The following is a 22,777-nucleotide window of genomic DNA, read 5'->3' on the forward strand; positions in this document are numbered from 1 at the left end:
TTGGGGTGGGTGACACCTCCTGGAAGTTCCTAGTGGAACTATGATAATTCTTCCAAAGCTGTTTGTTTGCCCCTCTCTGCACTCTGCTCCTTGGCCTGGCACTATCCCTCCAAAGGGACCTGCCACTGGTGGGCGTACTTGCCAGGCTGCAGGCCATGACCCAGTGAAGATTGTGAGAGTTTTAGGGTGTTGCAGCTGGAAGTTCTAGAAAGTAAAGTAGAATAGAGGGAAGAGGAGAAAGCAGGACCTGCTAAATACGAACGGCAAACCAGTGTTGGGGGAGTGATAACAGGTGCTTGTACTGGGTCTCACCGTCAAATGCACACCTTCTCCTGACACGGCTAGGAGAGTTGAAAGCCATAGTCTTACTTTCTCATGGGAAATTCAGACATCTTTGTTGTGTATTCTGTTGGTCATTGGCTGATTTATTTCTTGCCCAGAAGCAGGGCCTCTTCCTCTAACCTGCTGGTCTGCCAGCTTCACGCTTGGCCCCCATTGACTCACCTGCCCCCTTCTGTGTCCTTTGCCTCCATCCCCAAATCAATCCTGTTGAAAAACAAACACAGGGTCTATGCACAGGCTGGTGTGCCCCCTACCTCGTCCTCCTTTGGGATTCCCTATCTCCCGTGGGGCGGCCAGGATGCCTGGCTGCCGGCCTTGACCCCTCCTCCTTCACTCCTGCATGGAGTGGATTGTTCGTGCTTGGCCGTCTTGCTTCCGGAAACTCTTGAACTCTGAGTTATAGCCACAGTATCTCTGAGGCAGGCTGTGTTTACACCCCCTTCCCCTCTCTCTACTTCCTTCCATTCATTATTCACAAATCATGAGGATTAAACAAGAAACACTTAGCACAGGGCATGGCCTGGCCCAACATTAAGGCTCAGTTGGTAGATACTATTATTTTTTACAATTTCTATTATGTTCATATTGTTATTTTTATCACGCTTGCAGGACACAGTTGGATATTTATGTCAGAAGCTCTTGTGGCTCCACAAGAAAGCAGAAGCCCTTCCTGGTTGGAAAACGGGGCGTCCTGTGACTGCACACTGTCCCCTAACCCCTCTTCTGGCTCTCAATAGACTCACAGCCTTCCCACCATGTCACGCCCTGTCCTCAGGGCACACCACATGACATCCTAACCTTCACCTCTTCTCTTGCTCTCCGGTTCTTCTGCGATCCTCCCCTAGCCTCGTGCCATCTGTTAGAATCCTATTTCTCCTTCCTGCCTTGGTTCAGAGACCATTTTTCTCTTTGAAGCTTTTCCTGGCTTTGCACCCCAAATGAATCTCTTCATTCCTCTATTTTCCTGTAACTGTTTATGTGTAACTTTATTGCGTAATTGCCACACTCTGAGTTCTGAATGAATTATGTACCTGTCTGTGTCAGCACTACACTACGACGGGTAAGAAGAGGTCAGGAGTCATGTCCGTTCCCAGGTGACATGTGTCTGATACAGAGCATGAAGAATGGGGCTGGAGGAGGGAAATCACATGGTGTGTGACATCTCTGGACTGGCTTTCTCAGCACGCTATTCTGGGGGACCCATCCAAGTTGTGGCTGCATTGGTAGTGTAGCTATTGGTCTCATTGCTGAGGACCACTCCACCGTGGGTGCAGCCGTAGTCTTTTGACCCACTTACCCATGGAAGGACATTTGGTTGTTGTTTTTTTTATTTTTTTTTTTTTATTTGAATAAATTAATTTTTATTGGTGTTCAATTTACCAACATACAGAATAACACCCAGTGCTCATCCCGTCAAGTGTCTCCCTCAGTGCCCGTCACCCATTCACCCCCACCCCCCGCCCTCCTCCCCTTCCACCACCCCTAGTTCGTTTCCCAGAGTTAGGAGTCTTTATGTTCTGTCTCCCTTTCTGATTATTTCCCACACATTTCTTCTCCCTTTCCTTATATTCCCTTTCACTATTATTTATATTCCCCAAATGAATGAGAACATATGTTTGTCCTTCTCCGATTGACTTACTTCACTCAGCAGAATACCCTCCAGTTCCATCCACGTTGAAGCAAATGGTGGGTATTTGTCGTTTCTAATGGCTGAGGAATATTCCATTGTATACATAAACCACATCTTCCTTATCCATTCATCTTTCGATGGACACCGAGGCTCCTTCCACAGTTTGGCTATTGTGGACATTGCTGCTAGAAACATCGGGGTGCAGGTGTCCCGGCGTTTCATTGCATCTGAATCTTTGGGGTAAATCCCCAACAGTGCAACTGCTGGGTCGTAGGGCAGGTCTATTTTTAACTCTTTGAGGAACCTCCACACAGTTTTCCAGAGTGGCTGCACCAGTTCACCTTCCCACCAACAGTGTAAGAGGGTCCCCTTTTCTCCGCATCCTCTCCAACATTTGTTGTTTCCTGCCTTGTTAATTTTCCCCATTCTCACTGGTGTGAGGTGGTATCTCATTGTGGTTTTGATTTGTATTTCCCTGATGGCAAGTGATGCAGAGCATTTTCTCATGTGCGTGTTGGCCATGTCTAGGACATTTGGTTTGTTTCTGACATTTATATACAAGTTTGTATGTGACCATGTCTCTGATGTAAATGGCGAGCTGTCATTTGCTGGTTTGTGCGAAAAACAAATGTTTAGTTTTTAAAGAACCACCAAACACTTTTCCAGAACAGCTATGTTGTTTTACAGACCCACTTGAAATGAAGAAGTGACCCCATTTCTCCACATCCTTTCCAGAATTTGGTGGTGTTACTTTTATTTTTAGCCTTCCTGGTAGAGTGATGTGGTGTCTTGCTCTAGGTTTAAGCTTGCATTTCCCTGATGGCCAACAATGCTGGACAACTTTTCATGAGCTAATCTGCCATCTTTTGGGAAATGTCTCTTTGTGTCTTTGACTCTTTTTCTAATTGACCTTTTAAAATGTTCACTTCTGAGAGCTCTGTGTTCCAGGTCCTGGTCGCTTCTCAGCTGCGTGGCCTGTCCTGGTCCTTTGTGTGAATATTGGGGTGGTCCATCCGGTCTGCCATCTTTGTCCACGCTTGTTTGGTGCTGAGCCAAAGGATGCTTTCCCTGCCCTTGGTCCCAAAGATTTTCTGCTTTTTGTTCCCTAAAATGTTCATTGTTTTATGTTTTACATTTACATCCATTATCTATTTGGTTACTTTTTTTGTGTAAACCGTGAGGCTGATGTTGAGGTTTCTGTTTTTTCCCCTTGGTGTCCAGTAGCCTCCACACCATTTTGTAAAAGATAATCTGTCAAACATTAGGCTACTTTTGCACCTTTGTCAAAAATCCATTGGGCATATTTGTATGGGTCTATTTCTGAGTTATTTTGTTCTATTGATCTGTTTGCCTCCCCAATACTATGCAGTCTTGATTACTGTACCTGTGTATTTTTCTTTTCCCAAATTGTTCTGGCTACTGTGACTTCCTGGCTCTTCCATATAAATTGCTTGTCTGTATCTGCAAAGAATCTTACTAGGATTTTGACAGGAATTGTGTCGAACTGCTATACCAATTTGAGGAGGATTTTCATCGTTATTATGTTGAGACTTGTGAACATGGCATGTCCATCATTCATTTAGATCTTTGATTTCTTTCATCCGTAATGTAGAGTTTTTAGCAATCAAGTCCCACACATGTTTGTTAGATTTACATCTGAGTATTTAATTTCTTGAGGGACTATGAATAGTATTTTAATTTCAGTGTCAGTGTGTTCATAACTGGCATGTAGAAAAATAGCTTATGTGTTCTAGGAGTGTTTTGAAGATTCATTGGGATTTTCCATGTAGAAAATCACATCACCTGGAAATAGATAATTTTATTTCTTCCTTTTTCATATGCTTGCCTTTTCTTTCCTTATCTTGCCCTGTTGTCCTGGATAGAACTTTGAGCTATGTTGAATAAGAGCAGTGAAGAGGAGGCATCCTTGCCTTTTCCAGATCATAAGTGGAAAGCCAGTTTCTCACCATTAGGTATGATCTTAGCTGTAGAGCTTCTGCAGATGTTTATGATCAAGTTGGTTAATTTCCCCTCATTTCCTATTCTTCTGAGAGTTTTCATCCTGAATGAATGTTGACTTTTTTCAAATACTTTTTCTGCATTGATAGGATCATGTGCTTTTTTTTTCTTCTTCTTTAGCTTATTAATATGATGGATTACATTGATTTATTTTGGAATTTTGAACCAGCTTTGCATTTCTGGAATAAACCCCATGATTTAATAATTATTTTCATATATTGTGGGGTTTTATATACTAATAATTTCCTTAAGAATTTCTATATCTGTATTCATGAGGGATACTGTTCTATGGGTCTCTCTCTCTGTCTCTCCTCTTTGGTCTTTGTCTGCTTTTGGTATCAGGTTAATCTTCACTACACAAAACTAATTGGGAATTATTTCTTCTTTTATATTCTGGAAGTGATTGCATAAAATTCATATTAATTCCTCCTTAAATATTTGGTAGAATTATCCAGTGACATCATCTGGGACCACACATTTCTTTTTGGGGAGGTTTTAAATTATGAATTCAATTTTCTTAATAGTTGTAGGGCTATCAAATTATCTATTTCATATTGGATGAGATGCGGGTGTTTGTGTTTTTTGAGGAATTGGTCCAATTCATGTAAGTTGCCATGTTTATGTGCATGGACTTATTTGTTCCCTTATGAGGTCTTGCAGGGTCTGTATTGATCTCGGTTTTGTTGCTGATACTGGTAATTTGTGATTGCTTCATTTTTTCCTTTGTCGGTCTTGCTAGAAATTTGTTAATTTTACTGATCTTTTCTGGGAACCAGCTTTTGTTTTCACTGACTTTCTCTGTTTTTCTTTTTTCTGATTTGAGTTATACCAATTTCTGTTCTTTATTATTGCCTTCATTCTGCTTTCGAGTTTATTTTACTCTCCTTTTTCTAGCTTCTTGATTTGTACATTCAGATGATTGATTTGAGACTTTTTCTAATGTAAACATTTAGTGCTAAAGAGTTCAGTCTTACCACAGCTTTTACTGAGTCCTGCAAAATTTTGGTTTGGCATTTTCATTTTTATTCAGGTTAGTGTATTTTTTCCCTTGGATTTTCTTTGGCCTGTGGATTATTTAGAAGCTTTTTGTTTAATTTCTAGGCGTTTGGAAATTTTCTTCTTATAGATATGTTATTGATTTCTAGTTTGACTCCACTGTGATAGAAGAATGCACCTCAAATGATTCTGATTCTTTTAATTTTGCTGTGATTTGTTTTATGGTCCAGGATATGGTCTCAGTCCGTGTTTTGTGGGCACTTGAAGAGTGTGTGTTCTGATCTTGTTGGGTGGAGTGTTCTATAAATGCCGATTAGAACTATTGGTTGATGGTGCTGTTGAGTTCTTCCCCAGCTTTACTGATTTTCTTTCTTTTTTTTTTTTTTAAGATTTTATTCATTTACTCATGAGAGACGCAGAGAGAGAGAGAGAGAGAGAGAGAGAGAGAGAGAGAGAGGCTCCATACAGGGAGCCTGATGTGGGACTCGATCCTGGGTCTCCAGGATCACGCCCTGGGCCAAAGGCAGGTGCTAAATCGCTGAGCCACTCAGGGATCCCTGATTTTCTCTTTATTTGTTCAGTTGCTGCAGAAGTGATGCTGAAGTCTCAACTGTAAATGTGGGTTTACCTGTTTCTCCTTTCAGTTCCATCAGTTTTTGCTTCACATATTTGCAGCCTTGTTGTCTGGTGTATATGTATTTAGGATTCCTATGTCGTCTTGGTGGATTTACTCTTTTATCATTATATAATGTCTCTCTGTCCCTCATAATTTTTTTTTTGATGAGTAATTTATCTGTTATTACTGTAGCCTCTACTACTTCCTTTGATTGATGCTTGTGTGATACATCTCTTTCCAGCCTTTACTTTCAGCCTGTCTGTAGCATTATATTTGAAGTGAGTTTCTTATAAACGACATATAGTTGGATCATACTTTTTAAATCCACCTAATCAATGTCTTTTCACTGGTATATTTAGCCCTTTTACATTTATACATTATTGATATACATTGGTCCTTTTACATTTATAATTATTGGTATGTTAAGGCTTAAATCTCCTATTTTACTATTCTATTTTTTCTCTGTTTTATTTTTTCTGCACTCCTTTAGGGTTATGTTGACTTTTTTTTTTTTTTTTAAGAAATCCACATTGATTTATTTATAGTGTTTTTGAGTGTATCTCTTGATAGCCTTTTTAGTGGTTGGTCAAGATATTGCATTATATATACAAAACTAATCACAGTAAACTATCATTGTTTTACCAGTTCGCTTTATGGCTCTTCCCCTGTTTATTATAATTATCTTGAATATTTCCTCTGCGTATATTTAGAAGCACAACAGACAGTATTGTTGTGTCTGCCTCAGTTGTCACACATAATTGACAAAAGTCCAGAGAAGGAAAACTCATCGCCTTTACTTTCATTCTTTTCTCCTTCCTCGTGTTCCAGACTTCCTTCTTCCATCTTTGCCTTTCTGTTTAAATAAGTTCGTTCAGCAATTGTTTTTGGGCAGGTCTGCTGCAAACAATGCTCTCATTTTCCCTCTTTTGAGACTGTCCTAATTTCCTTGTCAGTTCTGAAGGATGTTTTTGGTGGGTATCTGGGTAGATTTTGGGATTCTGGGCTGGTGGTTCTTTTCTTCCAGTGCTTGAAGGATGTTGTGTGATTTCCTTGTGGCCTCTGTGGTTTCTGATGGGAAATGAAATCCTTTGTCATTCGGATTGTGTTTCCCTCAAAGGTGTAAGGTATCATTTTTCTCTGGCTGCCATCAAGATTCTTTCTTTACATTTAGTTTTCAGAAGTTTAACTGTGTGTCTTCCAGGAGATTGAGTTTACTCTGTTCAGGTGCTCAGCTTTGTGGATACTTAGATTTATATCTCTTGCCGTAGTTGAGAAGTTTTTAGCCATCATCTTTTTGAATGCCCTTTCAGCCCTGTCGTCTTTGTTTCCCCTCCTGAGACTCTGATGATATGAATGTTAGATCTTTTGTTATAATCTCACACTCCCTGAGGCTCTGTCCATTTCTTTTCCAGATTGTTTTCTCTCTGTTGTTGGAATTAGGTAATTTCTGTTATTCTCTCTTCTAGTTTATGGATTTTTCCCTCTGTCTCTCATCCTTCTATTTAGTGCATCTGCTGCATTGCTTATTTTGGTTATTATATTTTTCAGTTACATTATTTCCATTTGGTTCTTTTTCTATCTGTGTATTTACTGAGACTTTCTATTTCCTTGTTAAGCCTTCTAGTTTTTTAGTTCTTTCAAGTATGTTCATAATTGTTCATTGAAGCATTTTTATTATGGCTGCTTTACGACCTTTGGCAGGTAATACTAACATCTTCAAGCATCAGTGTTGTGGCTACAGATTGAGATATACCCCGGTTTTGGTATGACAAGTGATTTTCTCTTGAACCCTGAACATTTTTTGTATTCCATTATGAGACTCTGGATCTCATTTAGGCCTTGTGTTTTAATAGCTTTTTCTGACACTGCTCTGCCAAGGCCTGGGGAAGGGGTCTCTGTCACTAACATGGGGGTAGAAGGAAGTCTAGGTTCTCCACTAGACTTCTGCTGACATCTGAGGGAAGCGGTCTTGTCCATATGCTGGGCAGGGTAGGTGGTGGGAGTTTGAACTCTGTATGTAGTCTCCACTGGGGCTTGACATGGGGGTGGGTGGCTATACCACCCCTTCCATACTTAGCCATTCTGCTGACCCTGGCAGGGTCGGGGGATATCAGAGGGCCTCATTCCAGCTTCATATGAGAGGATGCCCAGGGTCCCCTGGCCTTTGTTAGCTTGGCTGTGGGTTGGCTTCTGCTTTTTTTGGTGGTGTTTGATGGAAGTAGAGCTGTTATTATCTAACATGTGCCATATTGGTCTGGCCCCCTGGCTAGGGAGAGGTGACCTGTCAGGGCTTCACCTGCACTTGGTACTACCAGATTGCTGACTCAGCTCCAGTGTGAGGGGCACAAGGGCCAGAGGGCAGCCCAGGGAATGCTGCCTGTGTGGTTCCTCGGATTCCATGGGAGTGCAGCAGTCTGTCTGCCGTCCTCCCTTCACAGCCTTCTGTGCACGAAATCCCCAGGGATCTCATCGTGCCTGGTGGGGAGGGCAGGGAAAGTACATCTTCCCATCTCCCTGTAAGCAGGTCGTCTTTTCCCAGTATGCCTTAGAGATGAGTCCAGAGAGGGCATCTGACCCCCAGCCTACGCGTTGCTTTGGAATTCAAATGCCCAGTTTCTGCGTGCTCCCAGGAAAGCTTAGAAGCCAGTCTAGGGGTTCAGGGTTGCCCTCAGATTGCCTGTCTGTAACACATTTGTCAGTTGGCCAACTGTTGTGACTGAGCCCTCCTCACGGACCCCAGAATTGACACAGCTCAGACTTCTGTGCTCCTTAAAAAATACATATATATCATTGAGGTTTTGTTATTTTAAATTTTAAAATGAAAGGTTTTTTATAGGAACTTCCTTTTTGTGCTCTCGATTTTTTTGGTTTCCTGATGGATATTAAGACCACCCTTTTGGGAATGGCATGTTTAAACTATGCTTATTTTCTAAATCCACAATGCTAAATATTATGCTAATACTACAAATGTGCTTTCAATTGAGAATACTCCTGGGAGGGAACCAATGGTTAACAGCCACATAAGCGAGCATTTCTTATGGGTGGTTTTTAAGTTGCTTTTGGCAAATGGAAGATTCTTGCTTATTATTAAGTACATTTAATCCCAAAGTAAGCGTAACAGTGATTGTAGGGCTGGGTCTCCCTGCAGCAACCTGTTCTCTAAATGCCATATTCAAGCAGAGCTGCTTGGAACAAGTTGCCATAGGAGGCTGGCCTGTTTGCTGAATTTTCTCATCAGCTTCCCTTTTGGGTAATGCCACAGAGCCTTTGAGACTTAGAAATGTTCCAACTGTTTGAATCTTGCCATTTGTAAGTATGAAAAAAAATGTTAGATTTACATTTGAAAAAAGAATTCAAGTGTGTTCGTGAAGGCAGCTTCTATCTGCTGAGCCCTTCCTTCCCTTTATTCCCCAGAACATGTGTTTCTCAGCAAATTCTGGACTTCCCTGCACTGCACTCACACACACAGGCACTGAGCTGTCCTGATCTGAAGATTTTGGTAATGTGTTTTTGAACAGGGCATAAAAATATATCTCTGTAATTACATGATATTTAGTGATTAGATAATTATGGATAATTGCATGGGGTAGTTCTAAGTGCTAAAGTGTTACCATAAGATCTAAAATGTACAAATTGCATAATAATTATTCTTGGGAGTTATTTGGTAATTCTGAGCATAATTATCATGTGATCTGCAGTGCATGTAATTAATGCATAATCACATGGATTTTGCCTTCATAACTACTTCACTCTTGTTATAAAGCTCTTTGTCATAACATTTGCGTATAAATATAATGTAATTGGCTCCCAGATACAGCACATTAAGCCCTGTGATAATTGCCTTCACAGTAACAATATTCTTATTTCATCACAATTGTGTGGCTCTTCGGCAGGATGGAGTTAGAATGAATTGCCCGAGATTGGCCGTGAGTGGGCAGGACAGTGGCTGAGCACATGTGCTAGGAACCTTTCTGTGAGAAAGTCTGTGTCTTTCGCTGGGGTACATTCATCTTGCAGATGAAATGACACCTGCTCAAGGCCTCCTTGCTGCCCAGCCACGGATACTACTGAGCCTCATGTTGCTCATCTAGTAAAGTGCCTGTCTTGTTTCTGGGCCAGATGTCTCAGAAGACAGGGACTTGTATGAGAAGAGACCTTCTTAATAAACTGCAGTGAGAGGGAGCCCTGGGTTGTTGATGGCATTGAAGACAAACTTTGAAATGGCAGAAGTTTATCCTGAGACTGAAATAAGAGCTTTGGCTCAACTTCTGGGTTGATAACACAGCTTTTGCAACTTCCGCCAGGCTTTAAGTGGCAGGACGACTACACCCAGAACATGATGGCCCAGGAGCTCTCAGATCTTCCCCAGACCTACCCGCGACACCTGGATGCCCCTAGCACAGCCAGGTAAGCAGACGTGGTTATGTCTCCAGGCTCTCTGCCTGCAGCCTGCATCTGTCAAGCTTATTTTGTTTTTTTGTTTTGTTTTGTGAATTTTTGTGTTCTTTTTATTGTTTTACAAGTTTATTCATTTTTTTTGCTTGTTTGTATATTTCGTTTTTTTCTGGTATATTTTTTATTGGAGCTCGATTTGCCAACATATAGTATAACACCCAGTGCTCATCCTGTCAAGTGCCGCCCTCAGTGCCTATCACCCAGTCACCCCATCCCCCTGCCCACCTCCCCTTCCACTACCCCTTGTTGGTTTCCCAGAGTTAGGAGTCTCTTATGTTTTGTCTTCCTCTCTGATATTTCCCACTCATTTTCTCTCCTTTCCCCTTTAGTCCCTTTCACTATTTTTTATATTCCCCGTATGAATGAAACCATATAATGTTTATCCTTCTCCGATTGACTTACTTCACTCAGCATAATACCCTCCAGTTCCATCCACATTGAAGCAAATGGTGGGTATTTGTCGTTTCTAATGGCTGAGTAATATTCTGTTGTATATATAGACCACATCTTCTTTATCCATTCATCAAGCTTATTTTTATTCGAATTTATTATCTTTCTGGTGTAGAAGGTCCAGAGGGTTGGAAAGTCCAAAGAGGAGCTGATGGGTGCTTCTCTCTTCACCGTGTCCTAGCCCGGGGAGCAACCTGCCCTGGCATGACCCTTTACTCAGATGCCATCCTCATTGATGGACGTCCCAGGGGCCCTTCCCCTCCCTTTCCCAAGACCCTTGGAAAGCCCTGCATCTTCAGAGACTTGGCCGAAAGCAGAAAAATCAAGATTTCTCATCTCCCATTTCACTAGGAAAAAGGAAAAGGAAAAGGGCCTTCCCCAGACACTTAGGGCAGTTTGGAAGGTCCATTGTTTTCAGAGACTATTCTGAAAGTTTAGTTAGAAAAATCTCAGTAACACAGAAATGAGGGTATCTGCCTGTAGCTCATGTTCTTCTCATAAGTGAAGCAACTAAGCCAAGAAGTTCGTTTGCAAACCAGTGAGATGACATGAGTGGATGCCCATGAAGAATTCATGCGCACTGAGGACACATTCATTGTGTTGACCCACTCACTAGCCAGACGAGCTCCTGGAGGGGAGAAGGCATATCCTGCTTCTTGCGCCCAGCCTGTCCACTGGAGCGCCTCCTTTGTCGGAGGATGTGCCGTGACCGCCCATGGGTGTGTGCAAGACTCTCTGTAAGAAGAAACCACCACCAACCAAAGTCAGGCTGTCTTGAATTTCTGTTTCTGTCTCGTGTGATTGCATGCTCTTTGCATGGTCTTTAAATCTCACTTGGGCGTTTCTGTGCTGCCCACTGCTCCTTCCTTCCTCATGAGGGCTTAACTTCACTAAGTGTGAAGTTCACTGTCCTGGGTGACCTTGAACTCCACAATGAACAAAGAATGGCTCCCGATCCCACCAAGGAATGGGGCGTCACTCAGGGACCTGTGTTTGCACACAGGTGAGGCCACTGGATGGACACGTAGGGGCTGCCTTCTTACCGGCATCAATATTGTGATTTTTTTGGCTGGGTACAGTATACTTTATTGATGCTACATGACAAGGTAGGGCTCCCCAAGTCCCTCCCCTTCCTCAGGGGGTCTGGGATGTAAATTGGAGGTCAGGAGATTCTCAGTGTGTTGGGGGATTAAGTCGGGGCAGGGACTCCCCAGCAGCTGAGGGCCTCTCTCCTCTTCTTGTGCCTCTGCTGGAGGTGGTGGTCAAGGGGGCTCTTACTCCATGGAGACCATGTAGACCATAGGGTCTACCACTCAGGTGCTGTGGTCAAATTCATTGTCATACCAGGAAAGGAGCTTGACAAAGTGATATTGAGAGCAGTGCCAGCCCCGGCATTGTAGGCCCACTGACATGTTGGGGGATGGGGACACAGAAGGCCAGGCCAGTGAGCTTCCCATTCAGCTCAGGGATGACTGTGCCCACAGCCTTGGTGGTGCCAGAAGAAGCAGGAATGATGTTCTAGGCAGCTCCATGGCCATCATGCCACAGTTTCCCTCACCTGTCCTCTTCTCATAGCCTCTGGGGCAGGCTGGCCGAGGCCTGACCAGACCTCAGCCCCCTGGCTGTCTGCAGCAGGGGGTGGGCCGCCCTTCTCCCATGTCCCTGGAGGCGGCCCCCCCCCCCGGCAGCTGTATTGGAGGGGCTGTAGGCAGCGGGAGAAAGGGGCCCAAGCCGCTGACCCACTCACTCAGGACCTCACTCACTAGCCCCGCTTTGGGCCTCCTCCTGTGACCTCAGGGTTTGGCCCATGGGGCCCTTCCAGGCCCCACCCACCACTCCTCCCCAAGTGATTCTGCCCAGATAATCGTTTGTCTCTCCTCCTACCCTCCAGCTGCTTCTCAATCATGAATGTGTCCATGGCCCTGGGCCCTTGTGCTGCTGTGGGCTACCTGCCCCTCGGCAGGGGTGTTGGGGAGGGGGCAGTCCTTCCAGGGGGGGCCTTCCCTCAGCCTCTCCAATGTGGAGGTGAGCCCTGCCTCCCCCTCCCCTCCAGCTCCCCCCACAGGCCTGGAGCCTGCTGGGCTGGACTGAGGCTCAAGGCCTCCCCCAGCTGTCCCGCCCCCCAACGTCCCCACTCTAGGGCCAGGGGGGAGGTGGGGGAGGAGTTGTGTCTCGTCTTCTGTCTCCATGTGGTTTTGGGTGTTTTTCTTGTTGTGTCCTGGATTCCGATAAAATTAAATTGCTTCAAAAAAAAAAAAAAAAAACATGTCATCACTGGGTGACAGTGATGGCATGGATCAATGGCCATGAGTCCCCCCCAATGCCAAAGTTGTCATGGATGACCTTGGCTAGAGTGGCCAAGCAGTTGGTGGTGCAGGAGGCATTGCTGACAATCTTGAGGGAGTTGTCATACTTCTCATGAATCATGCGCATCGCAAACATGGGGGCTTCAGTAAAAGAGGTAGAGACGATGACCCTCTCAGCTCCACCCTTCGAGTGAGTCCCAGCCTTCTCCATGATGGTGAAGACCCCAGTGGACTCCACAGTGTACTCAGTACCAGCATTGCTCCATTTGATGATGGGGGGATCTCACTCCTGGAAGAGGCTCTGACGTCAGGCACATGGAGGTTGCCACACTGCAGCTTTATCAGCATGAGCCATGCCCACAGTCACTTCGGAAGCCTGCCTTGGCGGCCATTAATGCCTTTGGTCTTGGAGTCTGTTTTTCTAAAATTAGTGCTGCATTCCTGTTTTCTCTCTGTTTATTTGCTGCTTCGTTGATCTGGCTGCCCTTTAAAAGTCCACCCTTTGGATTCTTCCATTTTTCCATGCAGCCTTCCTGGGAAAGGCAGGTGGCAGTTCCTCCTGCCCCCGGGGGCCCTGACATCTCTCCTCTGGGGGGCGGGATGAATGTGCCTCTCTTGTCTTCAGGGTTTGCATTCAATTCGTGACCATCACTGTTTGGGTTTGCAGATATTTTTAGAGCGCAGGTTGAGTCATTATTGGCAAAGAAGTCACTGCTGTCTATCACCCTGTGTGCATGGCTGCCTTCTGCCCCCCTGGCATGCCTGCCGGTGCTGCTTCCGGCACAGAGCCCCAGTACCTGGCCCAAGCCTTTCACCAGGTTGACATTCGGTCGATATTTGCTGAATCAGTGAAGGAAGGAGAGAATGAATGAAAACTACTTGGTGACTTTGAATTATTTATGGGTAACTCCGCCACCCATGAGCCCTTCCTTGCTTTTTTCACTGCACAGGGCAAACACATTCCGCTTACACTCTGCAGAGCATTCTGGAGAGGTTGTGGGTGTCTGCAGTTGGCCAGAAACACACTCAGCATGTTTCCTACCAGACAGCTGACCTTTAGAGGAGTGAGCTTGCTCGGATAAGGCTAGAACCATCTTCTGAATGCCCAGCCCTACTCAAGCTGACAGCAAGTGAAAGCCAGGGAGTGGGCCCAGAGGTAATTAAGGAACTGAGAGGAAGCATTGGGAGTCATGAGAACATAGGAAGGAAGCTAGCCCCCTGCTGACACTCCCATGGGCAGGAGGCCACTGTGTATGTAGCTCCGGCGAGCTCCCACGGGGCTGTTGTTAACCACAGTTATCATGACTGAGAGAGGAGTGATGACCAGGTTCACCGTGTGCTCTCTGTGAAGATTTTGTTCCTGGTTTGGGTTGTTTTCCTTCAACAAATTGGGTGACAGCTGAAAGCCTCTCTATTATTTGGAGCCAGAGGCCGGTGACTGCAAGTGCAAGAGGGTAGTGAAGTCCTACATGTAAAATATTTTTACTTTTCTTGAAGTGGAAAATATGTACTTATGAAGTTTTGACTGACTTCAAGCTGAATGACAGAAGAGAGCCCCGTTTGTAAGTTACCTGCTCCAGGGTTGACAACGGGTGTGCTCATCAGTGTTGCATCTCACAGGGTCGTAAGCAAACCCACCAGCAACAGTCACCCCAGGAAGATGAACAAGACAAGTTAGAGGCACGTTTATGAGGTTAGCAACTCATCCTGGGGGAAGACAAACTACCGGAGAAGTGAACTGACCTGTTAAAATTACCCTGACCCACAGAACATGGGATCCATCCAGGCAGTGATGGCCCAAGAACTGCTAGCCATGCTTTGAGATCAAAGACCTGTGACGTCCTTATTGGCACACCTGTGAGGTCTGATTACGTGTAACTTAAAAGGCATGGGAAATAAAAATAGGACAACTTTATCTGATTGAGATAATTAAATGCAAATAAGAGGATTTTCTGTGAGTCCCAGCTTTTTTTTTTTTTAAGATTTTATTTGTTTATTCATGAGACACACAGAGAGAGGCAGAGACACAGGCAGAGGGACAGGATCCCTGTGGGGGAACCGGATGCAGGACTTGACCCTGGGATCACGCCCTGAGCTGAAGGCAGATGCTTAACCGCTGAGCCCCCCAGGCATCCCTGTAAGTCCCAGCTTTTATGAAATATAGACAAATACCACACCTAACGTCAGTGATCCGTTCTTAGAAATCAGACTTCCTATGTGAACAAACTAGCTGGGATCCTGCTCTCCATTACTTTAAGTGGAAAATCTATAATGAGTTACACACCCACCTTAAGCCACGTTTCCTGAAGTATGTCAGAATCACACCAGAGACCTACATGTAAGGAGCAGACTGTCATGTTTATATAAACTGCTCAAGACACTGTTTCCTGGTCCCTGAAGGTAGATACTGTTATTAGCACATTGAGCATTTTATTTGTGCTAACACAGCCTGCAAGACATCTGCACAGACCAGATGCACAGGTGTGGATGCACAGGTATGGACACACACATGAACACACACAGAGACACACAGACATGCATGTACAGACACATAGACACACACACGACCCTGAGTGGGACAAACCCCCTGCATTCTCAGGCTTCAAGCTGTGCCCCCACTTCTCCTGATTCGGGCTCTAAGGCCTCCGCCCTGTGCCTCGGGAACCAAGGCCCTCCTGTCTGCACACCAGAACACCTTGTTTCTAGGATCGTCATGAGACAGTTATCATAGGTGGTACATGTATAAATAAAAACGAAAATCAAATGATTACTTAAAAGTTAAATCTCTCCAAGTGAAAAAAAAAATCTCCACAGAAAGGACAGGAAGAAATGAAAAACACGGCAGGTGAGTCCATGCCCTTGTGTGCACTGATTTTCTAAAACTGAGTCTGGACGTTGGGTAAGCTGTGCTGCCTTCCTAGCAGCCTGGGGATATTTTTGTTCAACGTCAAGGCTACTTCTGGCAGATAATTAAAAACAATACAAATTTTAAAACCCGGTATTTACTTATGTGAAGGTCAAATGCATTTTAGTATGTGAAGAAAACCACCCACGTATATCGCTACATAAATGTCAAAGCTGTAATTGCTTACAATTGTTTATTATTCAAAAATCAGCTGCCACATTGGGGAGCATGCACTACAGAGGGTACGTTTGAGGTTGTGTAGAGTTGCCATAGGAAATGTGCCCAGTTCTTTGTACACAAAGCAGACTTCTGGTTGTCAAAGATGCCTAACAGAGGCTGGGAGAATTATTTTCAATATTTTTAAGATTTTTTTTAAGATTGTATTTATTTATTCATGAGAGACACAGAGAGAGGCAGAGACACATGTGACAGAGGGGGAAGCAGGCTCCATGCAGGGAGCCCAATGTGGGACTCAATCCCAGAACTCTGGGGTCACGCCCTGAGCCGAAGGCAGATGCTCAACCACTGAGACACTCAGATGCCCCCCAAACTTATTTTCTTTAAAAAAAAAAGGAAATAAGACATTCTCCTTTCAGACCAGTCCATAATTTGATCGCCCCCACTACACCACAATTACCAGTTTTGTTATGCTGAACTCACTTTCACTGACAATAGTTTTTAGATTTCAGAGGACAAGTGTCATTTAATAGGTTAGTAAGGTGAAGTGCTGGTGTCTTGGGCTACCCCTGCGTGGACTTAGAGGTTAATGGCTGTATCTGTGTTCACTCATTCGGTCCATGTGAACTCACAGCGGCTGCTGAGTTAAGCTCTGCATAATTCTGGGCTTGGGGCAGAGAGCAAGAGCACGTGGAGGGACGTGACCTTTCCCCTCAGGCAGCTTTCATTCTGGTTTAAGGACATATAGCAACAAAAAGCACACGTTAAATAAGGAAAGTGTTTCCAGCTGGTAATAAATGTGATCCAGACCGTGATTTCAGGGACGTACTAGATGGGGACCAGGACGTTGTGGAGGGTTGGCAAAGGCATGTGTGGGCCACAAAGGGCACGAATGGTCTGGGACGTAGGACGTGGTTGGAGCTTTTCCCCGTGAGTGATGGGACCTGGTGCACTTGCTGCAGAGGCTGCGGGGCTCCAGGCAGGGGTGTGACAGTAGTAGCACCTGCACCCTCTGCCACACGGCCACCCACGCATAGCCACACGTGACCCAGGGAGGCAGCAATGCAGGCGGGAGCCAAGGGTAGATACGGGGCATGTTTCCAGGTCCCATGAAGGACGGTGTCCATGTGTGAGCACAGAAGGAAGAAGAGAAAGGGGAACAGTGCAGCCTGCAGCCCCAAGTCTGCTGCTTCCACAGCGCACATCTATTGCCTTTCAGTTCTGGAGGCAGAGGCTCTGCCCGGGCATCATAGCCTCAACACCTTCTCTGGGGCCAGGCCACAAATGTTTTCTCCCTGGTGCATTCTGTGGCTGGATGTCTCTCTCCCCGACATTACTCTGACCCCCACCTGGCCTCTTTTAATGCCCTGTGATCACATGGGGTCACTAGGTAGCCCAAGGTCTGGGAGCAGCACGTCCTGCCACCTGCTGGCCCCGAGCTGTGGCACCCCACTGTTGGCAGGGCTGGGAACGGTCTCTTGGGTTTGCTGTGTTGCAGCTGCGGGCGCCCAGCCCTGTCCAGGGGTTTCCCTGCTCCATTGCTGTGGCGCCCCTGGATGGCTGTGCATGTGGGGTGTTCCCCTGGGTGTTGGGCAGGACCCGGGAGCTCCATCCCAGGGCTCTCCTGCACTGCGACTCATGCCTCCATGGCTGGGGAAGGCCCACCTGCCCATGAGGTCAGTGGGGGTCAGCTGTCCATTCTTTCTCGACCACACTCAGACCTCAAACCCCCTTCCGTGGAGACATCCATCCCCTCGGCTGCGCAAAGCCCTGATCTCTGCTTCTCAGATTCCTGTTGCACTGACAGTGAGATGTCTGTCAGCTTGTGTCATGTCCAGTGGGCCAGAGGGGCCATGTTGAGAATGTGCTCCAGGCCTCACCCGCCTTTGGGGTCACTCAGGTCCCCACAGCAGCTCGGGGGGCGCATGACAGATCCAAGCCCATGGCCAGGGGGCACCAAGAGGGCAGGGACTGGCCCTCTAGCCACCAGGTGAGTGTCCTCACTCGGCCCCCACACCATCCATGTGCATTTCACGTGAAGCCGAGGCCCAGGCGGCTCATTATTGTGAACAAACATATGACCAGCTCGTGGTTCTCTTTTGTTTTTCAGGACGTCAAAGCTGAGCATGGATCAGGACAGGCGGTATGGCCTAGAGGATGACCGGGCTCTGGCCAAGGCCATCCAACGCTACCTGCAGGCCCTGTCCCAGGCTGTGGCTCTGAACATGCGCCCCAGGACAAAGCACGACCAACCACTGACTCAGGTGACTCTCATGGCTTATTCTGCGGTCTGGGGCATGTGCAGGTTCCTCTGGCATGCATGGGGTTTCTCTCCCGTGTCCCAGGCTTTAGGTGGTACACAGAGGGCCTGGCACACACAGACATGTCCTGGACCCCTGTGAGTCACACACACATCAGGAGCCCAGCAGTGGCTGTTCCCCCACCCCCCAATCAACACTGGGCCAGCCAGTGGTCCAGGCCCCTGGGGGGGAGGCTCCTCAGGGTGTCCTCTTCGGGATGAGCCAGGGAGCTGTAGGAAGCTCACCACTAATCACAGACGTGAGCCCTGGAGACAGCGGAGAGGGTGTTTCCACCTTCACCACCTGGACTCGGGCAGCAGTGGACACAGCTCTGTGGGGGTGGCCGGCCTTCCCTGAGTGCCTTGAGCCGTGCTGGATCACACTGCATGTCCGTCCTGGGGACACCAACCGGGGCAGGCATCCCGTGTGGTGCGGAGTGGCTGGCACCAGGTTCCTGGGTAGAAGTTCATTCTGTCCCAACACTAAAACTGCCCTTGAGCCATTTCAGGGTCTTCAAAAGATCATTTTGAAGAAACAGAATGACAACTCTCAGTTAGCTTCTAGGCTGGAAGATGACCACCTGTGACACTGGGGTTGCCGGGTTTTGACTCACCTGGAAAGAGCAGGCACAGGGTGCTGGCGACCGTCAGAGCCCGCGGCCCTCCCGCATCCCAGGAGGGGGTTTGGGCAGCATGTTGAAGTCTAGAGTGACCATGGGCATGTAGGGTATCTGCTGCAGTGTGCACCTTCCGGTTTCAGTGATGGCCACTGGGGTTGACCTATTTTCCTTCCCGCAAGTGATGCTTGGTGGACAAAGGTCCCCTTCCTCTGAGGCTTCATCAGAAGGTGGTTGTGGCTCTGGAAAACATGGGTCCCTTCGTTGATGATTTTCCTGCCAAGAAGCCACAGAAATGATTGAAGCCCACCCGGGGCTGGGATTCTGGGTAGTGGCCACATAAGTTCCTCATAGAGGGCGCAGTGCTGATGAGGCCTCAGAGTTGCCTTCTTGTGAGAGTGATTGCTGAGGGGGGATGTCCAAACCAGGTGCATGTTTTCCTGGGTGCTGCGAGCCTGTGGGGTGAGGTCAAGGTATTGTGGGCTGGGGGTTCCTCCTGAGTCACGTCTCTATTCTGGGTCATGGGAACGTGTTTGCCCAGCTTCCACCGTAATAGCGAGGCCTTGGGTCCCCACAGGTGAGCTGCTGGCAGGAGAGAGTAGGAGAAGCCGGGAGGGCCCACTGTGCCTGGTGTGAGCCCCTGACAGCCTGGACCCTTGGCCAGCTTCCCAATGTGAACCTTAACGCTGAGTAAGCTGGGTCCACTTAACACTTTTTTTAAATGTTAAGATTTTTTATTAATTCACTGATACTTTCTATGAGCCAGATGCTCCACTGAAGGCTTGGGTGAAGGTTGGGATTGTTAGGACCTCTTCCCGGGGAAGTTGGCAGTGGACGTGGTGGGTGCGATGCCAGACACCCTGGAGCAGATTCAGACCTGGATCCCACCCATGTGGTGTGGCCTCAGGGCTGCTGCTTGGCCTCTCTGCCCTAGGACCTGGCTTGGAAGTCAGGCTGTAACTATCCTATGGTCATTGTGAGGATTTAGCAAGATGGCACCTGTCGAGCTCACAGGGAAGGCCTCAGCTAATGGTCGTCATTACCTCTCATCATAAATGGTCTTCCGACCCACGGGGAAAGTGGTCACGAGTCTAGGAAGCATAAGCTGCTCCGTGGTGGGGCCCCCATCTCCTGAGGAGAGCTGAGGACACGGCTGTGCCGACAAGGCCGCTTCCAGCTGCACCCTGGCACGCAGAACCCACAAGCTCTGCGGGTCTTGCTTGTTGACTCCACCACACACTGGACCTCCAGTGTCCCCCCCAGTCCTGAACATGGGTGACTCAAGTCCATACAAATGTAAAATCGACATGTCTTCGTTGAAAGGGACATGGACCTTCGTGCTCAGCCCTGGCTTCTGCTGGGGTTCCTGGGCTGCTGCAATGGAGACATTGCTGCATGTCCCTGTGTGTCAGACCTGGACGTGGCTGTGGCAGATGGAAGGGCAAGGAAGTCATTCATTAAAAGTTCCCGAGACCCAGAAGATTCAGAAGACACTTGAATGATAGGAACCCGCTGAAATCTGCCTGTGGGATGGTTTACCATGTTCCCCTGACCTTCTCTGGGACCTTCTCTGCTGGCTCCAGGACAGCCACTCACCTCTGTGCCTTGGGACCCTGGTGAAGCCCCATCAGCTGTCCCCATCCAGTGCAGCTGTCCCCATGCAGTGGGAGCCTCAGTGTCCATTCTAAACCCAGCACCATGATCCTCTGTAATGTGGTCATCTACTCACTTAGCCTCACACTAAAATGGGAGAGTCCAGTTTAGAATAGAATTTGCTCCCTGGACGTGGAGGGGCGTGGGCAGCACCTGGGTTCTCTGCCATCTTGTCTTGCTGTTGGCACCTGCTACAAGTGACCTGAGAGCATGACGTCGGGATCAGATAAACTGCACCAACTGTGGAGCCTTGGGAAGTGGGGCTTCTGAGACTGTGGCAAGGTCTATGCCACAAGTGTTGGGAGCAGCTGTGGCAATGCCATGGGAGGTGCCCAGTGGGAGCTCCTGGGGGCTCTCAGGATAGACCCAGGGCGTGACCTCCCAGGTGTAAATAACTGCCAGCTCTGCCTAGTGGGTCCTGGTAGGCCTGGGCGTGTGTGTGAATCTGTAGCTTCCTTACACTGGCCAGTAGGATTTGCTGCAGTGTCTTTCCAGGCCTGGCTCATGTACGCTGTGATTCCACCACTGAGTGTCTGGATGCATATCCTGGGATTGCTCCTGTTCTAGAAGAACGTGTGACTGGTGTCTGCATGGACCCTAATTCCTTTGAGAGCCTCTGACTAAGATGTGGGGTGGGCTGAGCTCTGAGGCTGTGGGGCCCTTGCCTCTGACTCTACCCGAGGGCCACTGGAGGCATAGGGAGGGGGCGTATCCATCCCTCAGGAGAGAGAAATGGGAGAGATGGGCTGGCGCTGGTCTTACCACACATTCCATCCATTTGACACGGCCAAGTTTGGCTTCCACAGTCCCCAAACACCCATCCAGTAGGATGGCCATGCACCATGGTTTGTCTGGGCACTTTTCCTCACAGATGTCCCCGGGTGAATCATGAATAAGTGGTTGTCCTACCACATGGTCATTTTAGCACCACAGTCACAAGGACTATTCAGAAAATGAGCACTTGGGGAAAAAAGAAGAAGAAAAGAAAATGAGTACTTCATGGCATTTTTGGCTTAGGCTTTTTTCTTCTATGTTGAGATAAGTGCTTTTCAGTATTAAAAAATGCATGAAAACTTAGAACTTATTATTTTCTTTGTCCAGTGTAATCTCTCTAATGAACAAAGCCTGGATAAAGTATGAGAAGTCCATAATCAGATGTTACCCATCTACACAAAAAAGCACACTTTTTTTTTTTTTTTGCCACAAAAGTATACCCAGTTAAGGCTTTGAGCAGTGTCTTCTGATTTCTGCCCTCTCAAGTGTTGAAAATCTTAGTTGGAAATTTCAGCTTTATACACTCATGATCTTTCAAGGTGCAAACAATTTCCAATGAATTGTTTTATAAATAGTCTTTTCTTTCTGTGTTTCTTTTTTTTAAAGATTTTATTTATTTACTCATGAGAGACAGAGAGAGAGAGAGAGAGAGAGAGGCAGAGACCCAGGCAGAGGGAGAAGCAGGCTCCATGCAGGGAGCCCAACGCAGGACTCCAAGCCGAAGGTGGTGCCAAACTGCTGGGCCACCAGGGCTGTCCTCTTTCTGTGTGTCTTCAAAGATCTAACTCTAGCATAGAGAGAGAAACATTGTGAATTTATTACCTTCAGAGGCATTAATACTCTTTACTTCATAACAGAAGCAAAGGGAGTAGAACAGCAGTGCTGCTCTGTTTTCTCACTCAAGCAGCATCCTTGTTCCCTGGGTGTTGTTGGGGTGGAGGCAGCTCCTGTCTTTATGGACCATAGCAGCATTGGTTAAATGTCCTTGTAAGTCACTCTAGAGAACACAGTAAATTCTTAACTTACACTATGCTGTAGAGGAGATTAAATCCTAAAATCATTACTTGGAAACTGATTTATTTTGTAAACATTGTTTCAGCATTTTTCATGTTTAATAGGCTGTGCTAGGAGCTGGGATTAGAAAGATAAACCCTAGTCCTGCTGCTGGGACCTCACAAGTCCTCCCAGGTAAGGGAGACACGCAGGTACAGTTAAAGGTGGAGCAGCAAGGCAGTGCAGGGAATACTCAAAAAAAGAAGGCCTGTGAACCAGATGATGAGTGGGTCAGTGAGGGCTTCTTGGGATGGGTACTGGAGGAGCAACTAGAAGTTACTGGGTAGACTCAACGTGCAGAATGTCAGGAGACCCCCCCAGTCCCACCTGAATAGCATGAACAGGCCAGGTGAGCGACCAGTCCTAGCTTTTAGAAAACCTCTTGGATTGCTGATGATACAAAGAAACCCAAATGAACTGAATTCCAAAAACTAGTGAGGTCATTCTAGGGGAGAAGAGGCCCCACTACTTTTATATTGGCTGCA

The 22,777-nt window shown here is 46.8% G+C and overlaps 1 protein-coding gene across 2 annotated transcripts in view; it reads left to right on the plus strand.

Moving 5' to 3' along the window:
• PTPRN2 (protein tyrosine phosphatase receptor type N2) overlaps window positions 1-22,777 on the plus strand; it is a 720,648-nt gene that overhangs the window by 254,071 nt on the left and 443,800 nt on the right. For both annotated transcript variants that reach the window (XM_055335454.1, XM_055335455.1), the window contains exons 4-5: window positions 9,908-10,010; window positions 18,007-18,160. In XM_055335454.1, the coding sequence (XP_055191429.1) occupies window positions 9,908-10,010; window positions 18,007-18,160 (257 nt within the window). The remainder of the gene's footprint in view (window positions 1-9,907; window positions 10,011-18,006; window positions 18,161-22,777) is intronic.

Source organism: Nyctereutes procyonoides, unplaced genomic scaffold, assembly GCF_905146905.1.
Source record: "Nyctereutes procyonoides isolate TBG_1078 unplaced genomic scaffold, NYPRO_anot_genome, whole genome shotgun sequence".
NCBI lineage: Eukaryota > Metazoa > Chordata > Mammalia > Carnivora > Canidae > Nyctereutes > Nyctereutes procyonoides.